Genomic DNA, 12136 nt, shown 5'->3' with positions numbered 1-12136 from the left:
AAACAGGCCAATGAAACAAGAAAGAGAACCCAGGATCAAATCCACATACACAATCACTTGATTTATGACGGCACTGAGAACAGTGGGGAAAAGACCATCTTTCCAACAAGGAGTCGTGGAAAAATTAGGCATCCATAGTTTTTAAAATATGAAACTGTAAAAAAATTTTTAGATAGAGTGAAATGGCAAATCAAAGAGGTAGAAGCTATTTGCAACCACATAACTGACAACAGACTCGTCAAGAACCTATAAAGTACCCCTGCAAGTCTGTAAGAACAAGAGCAGACAACCCCAGACAAAGAAGGACAAGAGGGACTTCTCTGGTGGTCCAGTGGGTAAGACTCTGCGCTCCGAATGCAGGGGGCCCGCATGCATGCCGCAACTAAGAAGCCCACATGCCACGACTAAAAACAAAGAAAAAAAGATCCCGGGACTTCTCTGGTGGCACAGTGGTTAAGAATCCGCCTGTCAATGAAGGGGACACGGGTTCGAGCCCTGGTCCGGGAAGATCCCACATGCCGCGGAGCAACTAAGCCTGTGCGCCACAACTACTGAGCCTGTGGTCTAGAGCCCGTGAGTCACAACTACTGAAGCCCGAGCGCCTAGAGCCCACGCTCTGCAACAAGAGAAGCCCACGCACCGCACCGAAGAGTAGCCCCTGCTCACCGCAGCTAGAGAAAGACTGCGCACAGCAATGAAGACCCAACGCAGCCAAAAATAAATATATAATAAGTAAATAAATTAAAAAAGGAAAATAAAAGATCCCACATGCCACAACAAAGATCCTGCGTGCCGAAACTAAGTCCCAGCGCAGCCTAAATAAATAAATATAGAAAAGAAAGAAAGAAAAAAGCAAAAATGGCCAAGAGGGACTTCCCTGGCAGTCCAGTGGTTGAGACTCTGCACTTTCAATGCAGGGGGCGCAGGGGGCACAGGTTTGATCCCTGGTCGGGGAACTAGGATCCCACATGCCGTGCGGCGTGGCCAGAAAAAAAAAATGGCCAAGAAACTTGACCAAGTACTTCACAAAACAGGGAATCCAAGGGGCCGATAGATTTATGGAAATGGAAGTCACGTGTGTAGTTTTATGTTTTCTGTCAGTCACGTTAAAAAAAATTTTTTAAAAATGGGTAAAATTAATTTTAATATTAACTCAATATATCCAAAATGTTATCATTTTTACACATAATATAAAAAATACTGGTGACATATTTTTTGGGTTTGGTTTCGTTTTGTACTAAGTCTTTGAAATCCAGTGTGTTGTTTTTTTTTTTTTTTTTTTTTGTGGTACGCGGGCCTCTCACTCTTGTGGCCTCTCCCGTTGCGGAGCACAGGCTCCGGACACGCAGGCTCAGCGGCCATGGCTCACGGGCCCAGCCGCTCTGCGGCACGTGGGATCTTCCGGGACCGGGGCACGAACCGTGTCCCCTGCACCGGCAGGTGGACTCTCAACCACTGCGCCACCAGGGAAGCCCTCCAGTGTGTTTTTTACACTCACAACACATCTCAACTCCGACTACCCACATTTCAAGCCCTCAACAGCCGTATCTGGCTAGTGGCTAGCCTATGGTCTGTTAAAGTATACAATGCCAAACTCTAGGTAATATTAGCCGTTGATCAGATAAGCAAACTAGGTCCTATCTGGAACTGACTGACAAATCCTGGCCACCTAAGGAATATCTAAGTCGAGTAGGGGTGTACTAGGTCTTACCGACAGTCACCTCTTGTGGCCATGCTGCCCCATCAGTTTTCTGCCCTGACCCATCTCCTCCTACTGTTCCCTGCAGTACTGGCTGAATCCTTCCAGCAAAGCAATGTGAGATGAGGTGTTTAAACATAGCTAATATGTTGGCCACCAGAGCTCATAGACAGGCCTCCCACAGAAAGAGCAAGGGAACCTTTAAAGTATCCTGTCGTCCTGTGAGCAGAGACTTTTCGAGACCTCTTTTTCTGGGCCCTTCAAACCCCCCTTTGAAGGCAATCCTGGGAAACTGGGTAAAGAACAGAGAAATCAGAAAATGATCTTTTAATACATTTAGAATGGATAAACAAGGTCCTACTGTATAGCACAGGGAACTATATCCAATCTCCTGGGACAAACCATAATGGAAAAGAATATAAAAAAAAAAGAGTGTAAGGACTTCCCTGGCGGTCCAGTGGTTAAGACGCAATGCTTCCCTGAAGGGGGGCCAGGTTTGATCCCTGATTGGGGGAACTAAGATCCCGCATGCCACGCAGCGTGGCCAAAAAAAAACAGGAAAAAAAAAAAAGAATGTGTATGACTGAGTCACTTTGCTGTACAGCAGAAATTAGCATAACATTGTTAATCAACTGTACTTCAATTTAAAAAAAAAAGAAAATGATATTTTAAGAGGAAGGCCTGGCACCAGCTTGTTGCTGTCCTGAAGCTTGGGAGCACACGCCCAAAGCAGTGTGCTTGGGCCAGGGTACCAGAAGCTGTGCCCTGCTGTCCTGCTCTCCAATTCTGCCCGGGAGACCCCGGGCTCCGTGAAGGCGGACATTCTTTTCTCTCCTCCCCGCAGCAGCTCCAGTGGTTAGCACCTCCCTGCAAGCTAATAATGATCTTCCAAATAAACTGAGCAGGGAGAGAAGAGCCCGCCCCTACCCTCAGGGACTCTCCTCTCAGGGAGATAGGAGGTGGAGACCAGGGCCTGACCCAAAGATTTCCAGGTCTGACCAGTGGATGAGGAGTCCTGGATCCTGCCTCGGGGGGCCCCCATGCTGGCTGGGAATGCAGACTCACCCTCAGGGCAGTCACGACCGTGAGCTGGGGCTTGAGGGCTTATTCTCAGGGTGGTGGAGGTCAGAGGTCAGCCAGGATGGAATCATCAGGGGAGACACCCTGCTCCCCACTCCCTGAGGATGAGACTGAGATAGGTAATTCCCAAGGCCGTGCTTATCTGGGAGCAGCAGGAGGAGTGAGAAAGCCCTTGTGCCATGGCACAAAAGGGAGAATTTCTCATTATTCCTTTACATTCCACCCCTGCCTTGGCAGGTGAACACACACACAGTGGGGCTGTGGAACCTGTCCTCAGCCTGCACCTGAGTGGGAAGACCACCCACACTAGCGGACGCCTGGGCTAAAAAGGTGTGGGCAGCGTGGAGGCGAGTGGCGCCCTTGCCCACTCCCGGCCCTCACAGACACGGCCCACCCACACCCCCCAATCAGACAACTCCTCGTCCTCAGAGGTCAGCTAAGACATTAAGGACTCTGAAAAGCCTGTCTGAACTACTCTCCTCCTGGCTTGGGCCTCTGGGTCCTCCAGACACAGCCAATTTTGACCTAGTCGTCTCAAGTCCAACACAGTACCTTTATTGGAATGAATCACACCCTAGTTCCCCGAGAAGGGGCCATTTTTGGATCTCCAGGGCTGGCCTCGGGGCAGGACTGACCCTGCCCCCACCAAGCTGGACTGGGACCGGAAATCATGGTCTGAGATCCACAGCCCCAGATCCGGCCACTCAACTCCAGCCCGAGATCATCTGGGGGCCTGGCCCTCAGTCCTCCTGTTTGTCTATTTCCCCTTCTCCAGATTGCAAAGACAGGTTGGAGAGACTGTCTTGGTCCACATTTGTCATCGTGGCGTTGAAAATGGTGTTCTTGGCCACTTCCTCTGTCACATCGTCACATAACATGTCCTCGCTCGACATGTCCTCGCTCAAGGTCCTGAAGAAACCATTGGAGAAAAACTCATGAGCTGCATGTTTTTGGGAGCTGAGAAAAGCAGCACCGGCCAGGCCTGGCTCTGCACTCCTGAGAGGTGGGTCTTTCCCACGCCTTGGCAGGTCCCCAGCCAAGCTTCACCACGAGCCCGGGAGGGACCCTCACCTCCAGGAGCAGACCTGTTCCATCTCCCAACCCTAGTCAGACCCTTCACTCTTCTGCATATTTGGGACGCTGTCCACCATCTTCATCACGAGCATTTACTGAGCACTTGCCTCGAGCCACTGTGCCAACCACTTTATTATTTTTTAATTAATTAATTAATTAATTAGTTAGTTATTTTAGGCCGCACCATGTGGCTTGTGGGATTTTAGTTCCCTGAGCAGGGATCGAATCCCAGGCCCTCTGCATTGAGAGTGCAGAGTCCTAACCACCGGACCGCCAGGAAATTCCTCCAACCACTTTATATGGGTGTAACCTTCCCAAATCCCTATGAGATAGGAAGGCTCAGCTCCATGTCTTTACCTCTCTGTGCCTCAGTTTCCTCACCTGTAAAATGAGGGATAGTGACAGGACCTGTCACTATTGTATGTGGTGGTTGTTACGATGAAATGTGAAAAGGCATGTATCTAGAACAGGACCTGACACATGGTAAATGTTCCATACAGCTTAGCTATTATTATTACTATGTTATCATCCCATTTTGCAAACGTAGAAACTGAGTCTCAGAAGTATTAGGTAACTTCCCTGTGCACATACTAGGAAGTGTTAGTGGAGATAGAAATCCAGACCCTTTGGCTCCAGAGCCTGTGTTCTTACCTACTATGCTGTCACTCTGCTGCACGGCACTCCCACCCTCTACAATGGGGCAAACACCTATTCATCCTTCAAAGCCCTACTCAAATATCACTTTCTCTGGGAAACCTTCCCCAACTCCCCAAACTAAAGTTCCTCCCTCCTGGGGTCCCTATACGTCCTATACATCCCTCTGTCAGAGTCCATTGGTGATAACTGTTTGCGTATCTGTCTCCCTATAAACTATGGCTTACTTAAGCCTGGGGACTTCTTACCAGCCCTGGTACAATGCCTAGCAGAGGTGGTATCAATGAGAGTCTGAAAAAGGAGGCAAGGAGGAGGGGGTGGTGGGGAGGAGGACTGAGGAAGGCCAAAGGCCCCTGTGCTATTAGCAGAGGGCACTGTAGGACATGAAGCAGCCTCTGCTCCTCCCTGTTGCTCAGGTCCAGGAAGAGAGTTCTGGGCTTTGCTGGCCCAAATCCCAGAAGGGATGGTGCTACCAATCACGACAAGCCTTCTCCAGTGGCACTAGGAGACCAGAGACCAGAAGTGCCCATGAAGCAGTTGGGTGGAGCACATTTCCCACATGGGGTCCTGGGCTACTGGGGCCAAGAGGCCAGAGTTGTAAATCAAGACTGGGTCCTTTGTGAGCACCTGGGAGTTCAGAGATGAATGGAGAGGTACTCAGAAAGCTGGTTCCAAGCCAGTCCCCTGTGCCCTGGGAGGGGAGGGAGCCCTGAGTATTTCGAAGGGCATCACCCCAGTCCAGACAGGCACCAGGGGATGAAGAAAGAAGAAGACGTGGCCCAGGCTAGGTCAGGAGAGCCAGGCAGGATGGGAGCTGGCAGAGGCTGAGCTGGACAGAGGTACGTGGCAGCATCCAGTAGAGCTAGGGAGTCTGCTGTGGACATAGAGTAGCCCTTGTATCATAGGCCCTTCTGGCGAAGGGGCAGGGATGGACAGTGCTTGAGAACGAGGCCCTGTTCTGACCAGAGCCCAGAAGCCTCACACACCTACCTTCTCTCTGGCGGAAGGTGCTCCAGGCTGTCAGGGATGGGCTGATCTTGCGTTTCTGGCAGCTTGACGCAGAAGAACAAAGCCACGAAGGCTGAGATGCAGCAGAGAAAGACGGGTAGGATGGCGATGTTCTGGTTGACTATCGAGGATGAGATACCTCCAGCAGCCCAGACCAAAGACAGTAGCCCCAGACCTGTCGCCCTGGAAGGGGAGGTGAAAGTTCATTTGGGGGCTTCTTGGGCCCAGAGACTGGGTAGGGTGGAAAAAGGTTTTAGGGAAAACCCCACACCCTCATCTCCACCCTGTCCCAACTCACTGTGCAACCTTGGAGAATTTAGTTCTTTACTGTTGCAAGGTAGGTAGTAGTTTCTTCATGGGTCCAGGAGTGGGAGAAGTAAGACCACACACCATAGCGTGGGTATGCGTGGGAGGGTGGGGAGGAGGATACTGCAGCCATCACCAAGGGCCCCCGTGGAGAAGGGCCTGAACCTCAGAGCGGCCCAGTCACATTTCAGGCAGTCAGTGCAAGTCAGGGACTGGAGTCAGACTGCCTAGGTCCAAATCCCACTTCTGCCACCTGCTATGTTTGACCTTGAGCCAGTGCCCTTATCTCTCTGATTTCCTGTCTGAAATAGGGTTAATCATGGTGTTAGGGGGATTTTTTTTGGTGAGGGTTAGATGGAGTAACCCATGTAAATTGCTTAGCAGGGTGCCTCTCAGCAGGCGATTGCCCAATCTCAGCTGCTGTTACCCATCTTGCTATTGCCCCACACTCCCCATGCCCCCACGGCCATCACCCACCAGGCCCCCTACCTGAGGACAGTGGGGAGGAGCTCAGAAGGGTAGATGTAGAACACGGTGACCGTGGCGGCCAGGCTGAACTCTCCAAGCACAATTATCAAGACCAAGAGGGATTTCAACTCTGTGGCCAGACAATGTGGCCATCCTTCCCTCAGGGCAGGTTGGGGGGCCTGCCCACTGGCCCTCCCTCAATTCCTCTTAGAAGGCATCTGAAGGTCTACCCAGACCACCTGGTCAGCTGGCCAGCAGACTCAGAGGAGGGTCAGTCTGCTAGAGGCCCAGCCAGGCCGGGAATTAGTACATCTGCAGCGGGAGAGTTGGTCAGTGGAGTGGGGACCTCTGTGGCCTCTCAGGCCACCATCTACTGTGTGGACTCAGCTGTTGCACCTCTGCCTCCCTGTATTCCACATGTTCACCCAGCTTCACCCACCCCACGGCCAGCTCCTCCTGAAGCATGCACTCAGCCCCTGGCCTGCGTCTTGTGTGCCAGGCTCCCTGCTCAGGGCTCTCCCCACTTCCCCTTCATCCTCTGCAAGCCTGGTCCCTGGGGCCTGCACAGCTAGACGTTCCGGGATGCCCAACTCCAGACATGTACATTGGAGGAGGAAGAAAAGAGCCTGGGAAACGCCCTTCCTCAGGCCTGGGGAAGCTGGGAGCTGGACGCCCTGCTCACTGACCTGGAGCCAGGAGTTTCAGCTCCTTCCCCATCAGCCTCTGCTGGACCCTGCCCCAGGCCTCCCCACTCCCCACTTTGGGTCTGGCTTTACTTGGCTCTGGGATGAAACCGGAGATCTAATTTTATATATTGGGGATTTTCCTCCTAGTTCCTCTCACACATGTGAGAGTTTCAGACGTTTCTGCTTGACTCATTATAGACCCACTTTTTAAAAAAACCACCAAACAATAGAAATTGAACAATGGCTTTGTTTCCCCCATCTTGTTTTAGCCTGTCAACACTGCCAACATCTGGGAGAGGAAGAGTCCAGGTCAAGACACACAAAATTCCAGACCCCAGGGAAAGTGAGGGAGCCCCTTGAGGTGGACCCCGCATCCAGGCTCCGCCATCCCGGCCCCAGTGGCTGAAGGGGCTCTTGCGGTCAGCAATTCTGATCAGGTGAATGAACACTGACATCTTTTTTTCTTGGCCATGCCACGTGGCTTGCGGGATTAGGATTAGCTCCCTGACCAGGGATTGAACCCGGGGTCCCCTGCAGTGGAAGCTCGGAGTCCTAACCACCGGGCCGGCAGGATATTCCCAACACTGACATCTTTTTTTTTTGCAGTACGCGGGCCTCTCACTGTTGTGGCCTCTCCCGTTGCAGAGCACAGGCTCCGGACGCGCAGGCTCAGCGGCCATGGCTCACGGGCCCAGCCACTCCGCGGCATGTGGGATCCTCCCGGAGCGGGGCACAAACCCGTGTCCCCTGCATCGGCAGGCAGACTCTCAACCACTGCGCCACCAGGGAAGCCCCCAACACTGACATCTTGATGTCCACATCCTCAGCCCCGCCACACTCTTCTAGCCTTGTGACCTGGAGCATATGCATTGTCTTAAGGTTCTTTGAAATTCTGAAAATATTGCCAGCCCACCCTCCCATTTCCTTCCCTAGTTCTGAGTTGACAGGGCGCAGGGCACTGTGCCCGCCCTGGGAAGGAGTGGCCTCCATGCAAGAATTGTTCCTGAGAGTTTGGCCCAATGTTATGCTCAATCTTCAGTGGGCAAGTGATTTTTTCCTGGTGAGACTACAGATGAGACAGGGCAGGGGTAGCAGTTGAAGGACTACTTTTGCTGCATCTGTTCACATTTAATTATTGACAGGAGTTGGAATCAGGCAGAAGAAGGCTGCCCACTCTCCTGCACAAGGACGATTCCTCTGGACAGCACGTCCTCCCTTCCCAGGTCTCTGGGAGCTGCACGTGCCCTGTTTGGGATACCCCCTCCCCTCCGAGAGGGCAGTGCTCTAGAGAATGGCCCCTGCTCAGGACGTGCAGGGGCCTCTGTAGGGCAGGTGGGGTCTGGATGCATGAGGCTAACTGCCAAGGTGTTTTGTTGGCTGGATAGGGGCAGGAGGCAGGAGGGAGGGGTTTGAGGAAGCCGGAAGGCCGGGGGTGGCATCAGGGAGGTGAAGTGGGAGGTTAGGGGAAGCTGTACCTGAGGGGAGCAGAAGGCTAAGGAAGCACATGAGGGCACCTTGGAAGAAAGTCAAAATCAGGCTTCGCTTCCTCTTCAACTGCTCAAGGAGAAAGATGCAGCACAGCCGGGCGGGCACCTCCATCATGCCAGGAATCACTTGTGTGAAGTGGATGTTCACTCCCAATTCCTTCATCCTGAGGCTCAGCATATAATAGTTGCAACCGATAGCAAGCCTAGAATTCATTGCCAGAAGAGAGACACTTAGAGAAAAAGACACACACAGAAAGCCGGGGCCAGGAATAAAGACAGAGGCAGAGGAGAGCACAGCAGGGTGGCAGTGGAGGACAGAAATGAGCACAGAGATCTGGGCTCTGCAGGCTGCACCAGGGTCCTCAGGCCATGCTCTCCCTGCAGCCTGCCCACGCCCATCATCTCCCTGTACCCCTGGCCTGCAAGGCCGTTTGCAGTCCCTGCTGGGTACTCACCACATGCTGCACATCACCAAGGTCACCTTGCGGAGGTGCCTGTTGCTATAGAAGTCCAGGATAAAGGCCGTAGTCACCTTCTTTCCAGGCAGCTGCAGCTACAGGACAAGCAGGACCAGCCAGAGGCAGGGCCGAGACCCCAGCTTGCTCCTTCCCCCAACAGGACTCACGAGGCCCCCCTGCCCCCCACAGGGCCAGTCTGGCCTCTGTCTTTCCCCTGGCAGGGCTTGATTTTGCTGTCACCATGCTCCTCAAGCAGTGGGCTGGGGACACCCTTTGGGCCGAGGTCCTACCTGAAAGGATGAGGAGGGAAGAGGCCCTTGCATAGCCCCCTGCCCTGGTCCCACTCTAGGCCTGAAGCTTCTTACCTTATCCAGCAGACTTACAGGAATGGTCTTCTTGTTCACACCAGCTGCATAGCACAGCACCTGCTTGGCCTCTTTCAGCTTCCCTTTCATCATCAGCCATCGTGGGGACTCTGGGAGAATCCTGCATGGCCCGCCCCTCTCTTACCCATCACTCCAAGATGCCCCGCAGACCCAAGGTGGCACCATCCCAGCCTCAGCGGTGGCCATCCTGCTCCAGCATGAGGTGACTCAGGTGTTGGGGGCCCTGAAGGTGACCATCAACCTTGGCCTCCCTCGCCCACCCCCGGCAGTCAGCCCGTCCCCTGCCCAAGCCATACACAGTACCCACTGCTGCTCAGTGACACCCTGCCCACTGGCTGCCTTTGCACTACAGCTTCCTTTCCTCAGAGCCACCTCTAAGAGCTGTTTTCTATCTTGGGGGTTGTCCCCACCTGCCAGGCATACTGTCCTCCCCATCTACACCCTCTAATAGAGCCTCGTTCTTGTAGTTGGGGAATTCTCCTGTTTCCTCTCCATCTCCTAATAGCCTGGAGAGTATGGGGGCAGGACCCCAGGTTTGACCCCAGGGCCCAGCCCCTGCCTCGGTGAGTAGTCTCCACTCTGGCCCATCTCCTCCCCGCCACATCTCCCATTGCCTTTGACCTCAAAAGGCCCCTGGTTCTTCCCGATGCTACCAGGTTGAAGAATCCACACAGATTAACATTTAAAGCACCTAAGTGCCCTTATCTTATCAGTTAATCCCCACCCCCCAAGCCCCGACCTAGTATGATTATTCCCATTTTATTCTCAGCCTCAGCGAGTAAGGGCTTGCCCAAGGTCACAGAGTCAGAGCTAGTATGAACCTGATAAGGCACTCTTGACAAAACTATGCCATCAGTCCCTGCTGTGTTCTTGCAACTGTCCCTCCTCCCGCCCCAGCCTGGACTCTGTGGCTGGTCACTGTACACACACACCCAGGACTCTAGAGACAACGTCATCCCCTCTACCTGTCCCTGCTCCTATTCCCCCCAGACCCAGGGGCCAGCAACCAGTCACCCTGTTATCCTTCTCCACTCTAAGGCTGCAAAACTGTCCTCAAGAAAGTCACCAAGGGTCTTCCCTGGTGGCACAGTGGTTAAGAATCTGCCTGCCGATGCAGGGGACACAGGTTCGAGCCCTGGTCCAGGAAGATCCCACATGCCGCGGAGCAACGAAGCCTGTGCACCACAACTACTGAGCCTGTGCTCTAGAGCCTGTGCGCCACAGCTACTGAAGCCCACGCTTTCTAGGGCCTGCGTGCCACAACTACTGAGTCCACGTGCTGCAACTACTGAGGCCCGCCCTAGAGCCTGTGCTCTGCAACAAGAGAAGCCACCGCAATGAGAAGCCCACGCACCGCAACAAAGAGTAGCCCCCGCTCGCCGCAACTAGAGAAAGCCTACATGCAGCAATGAAGACCCAAATGCAGCCAAAAAACCAAACCAAACAAACAAAACTCTGTCTCTGAAATTCAATTTGGCACTGGTGCACAGAGGCCGAGTTTTTGGCATCAAGGCTGAGGAAGAAAGGGGCATCAATAGCAAGGACAAGGCTGAGGGTAAATAGGGGAACTGAGCAGAAGTCCCATGATGATAACAAGGGTACCAGCCTCCAGCCCCACTGGGGAGCAGAGCAGCCTGAGCCAGGCAACTCACTGGCTTTGGGATCCCTCAGGGAAAAGGTACCTGACATTTGATCATCCAGTAGTAGTGGTTCTCAAAGTGTGATCAGTGGATCAACCACATCAGCATCATCTGGGAACTTGTTGGAAATGCAGGTCTTCAGGCCCCATCCCAGTCCTACTGAGCCAGAAACTCTGGGAGCGGGGCCCTATCCTCAATGTTTTAACAAGTCCCCAGGTGATTCTGATGCTCCAATCAATTTGCAATCTATTGCCCTAAAGGATTACCAGTCAAGGAGCTCCTGCGCAGTTTCCCCCATTAGCTTCTTAGTGACTTACTCTTAAATAAGAAAGGATGGGGGCTTCCCTGGTGGCACAGTGGTTGAGAGTCCGCCTGCCGATGCAGAGGACACGGGTTCGTGCCCCGGTCCGGGAAGATCCCACATGCCGCGGAGCGGCTGGGCCCGTGAGCCATGGCCGCTGAGCCTGCGCATCCGGAGCCTGTGCTCCGCAACGGGAGAGGCCACAACAGTAAGAGGCCCGCGTACTGCAAAAAAAAAAAAAAAGAAAAAAGAAAGGATGATCCAAGGTCACCAAATAGTAAAGAAAACCTCTCCAATTAAAAAGGGCCCAAAATAAGTAAAAAAAAAAAATGGACCCCAGAGGACACAGATAATGTAAGGGACAGGAGAGAAAAAAGAAAACTCTAACTTGTATCCCCAAAACCACTTGAGGACTTCCCTGGCAGTCCAGTGGTTAAGACACTGCATTTCCAATGCAGGGGCCACGGGTTTGATCCCTGCTTGGGAAATTAAGAGTCCACATGCCATGCACGGCGTGGCCAAAAAAAAAAAACAAACCGTTTGAGAATGTTTCGCAGTTTTATTTTCATAAAACAAATTCCAGGGTTTCCCTGGTAGCTCAGTGGTTAAGAATCCGCCTGCCAATGCAGGGCACACGGGTTCGAGCCCTGGTCCAGGAAGATCCCACATGCTGCGGAGCAGCTAAGCCTGTGCGCCACAACTACTGAGCCTGCGCTCTGGAGCCCGAGAGCCACAACTACTGAGCCCACGTGCCACAACTACTGAAGCCTGTGCATGTACAGCCCGTGCTCTGCAACAAGAGAAGCCACCTCAATGAGAAGCCCGCGCACCGCAAGGAAGAGTAGCCCCTGCTCGCCGCAACTAGAGAAAGCCCGCGCGCAGCAACGAA

The 12136-nt window shown here is 53.1% G+C and overlaps 1 protein-coding gene across 1 annotated transcript in view; it reads right to left on the bottom strand.

The window, feature by feature from the left end:
- Nucleotides 1–3033: 3033 nt before the first annotated feature.
- Nucleotides 3034–12136, bottom strand: part of SLC22A14 (solute carrier family 22 member 14) — a 29139-nt gene continuing 20036 nt past the window's right edge. The window contains exons 8-15 of the mRNA XM_060021386.1: nucleotides 11651–11652; nucleotides 9286–9406; nucleotides 8918–9015; nucleotides 8451–8665; nucleotides 6798–6818; nucleotides 6311–6443; nucleotides 5498–5698; nucleotides 3034–3688 (exon numbers count right to left, since the gene is read on the bottom strand). Of these exons, the coding sequence (XP_059877369.1) occupies nucleotides 3520–3688; nucleotides 5498–5698; nucleotides 6311–6443; nucleotides 6798–6818; nucleotides 8451–8665; nucleotides 8918–9015; nucleotides 9286–9406; nucleotides 11651–11652 (960 nt within the window). The 3' untranslated portion in view covers nucleotides 3034–3519. The remainder of the gene's footprint in view (nucleotides 3689–5497; nucleotides 5699–6310; nucleotides 6444–6797; nucleotides 6819–8450; nucleotides 8666–8917; nucleotides 9016–9285; nucleotides 9407–11650; nucleotides 11653–12136) is intronic.

Source organism: Delphinus delphis, chromosome 10 (assembly GCF_949987515.2).
Source record: "Delphinus delphis chromosome 10, mDelDel1.2, whole genome shotgun sequence".
NCBI classification, from domain to species: Eukaryota; Metazoa; Chordata; class Mammalia; order Artiodactyla; family Delphinidae; genus Delphinus; species Delphinus delphis.
The sequence above is the reverse complement of the archived record's forward strand: the minus strand, read 5'-3'. Positions and strand labels throughout refer to the sequence as shown.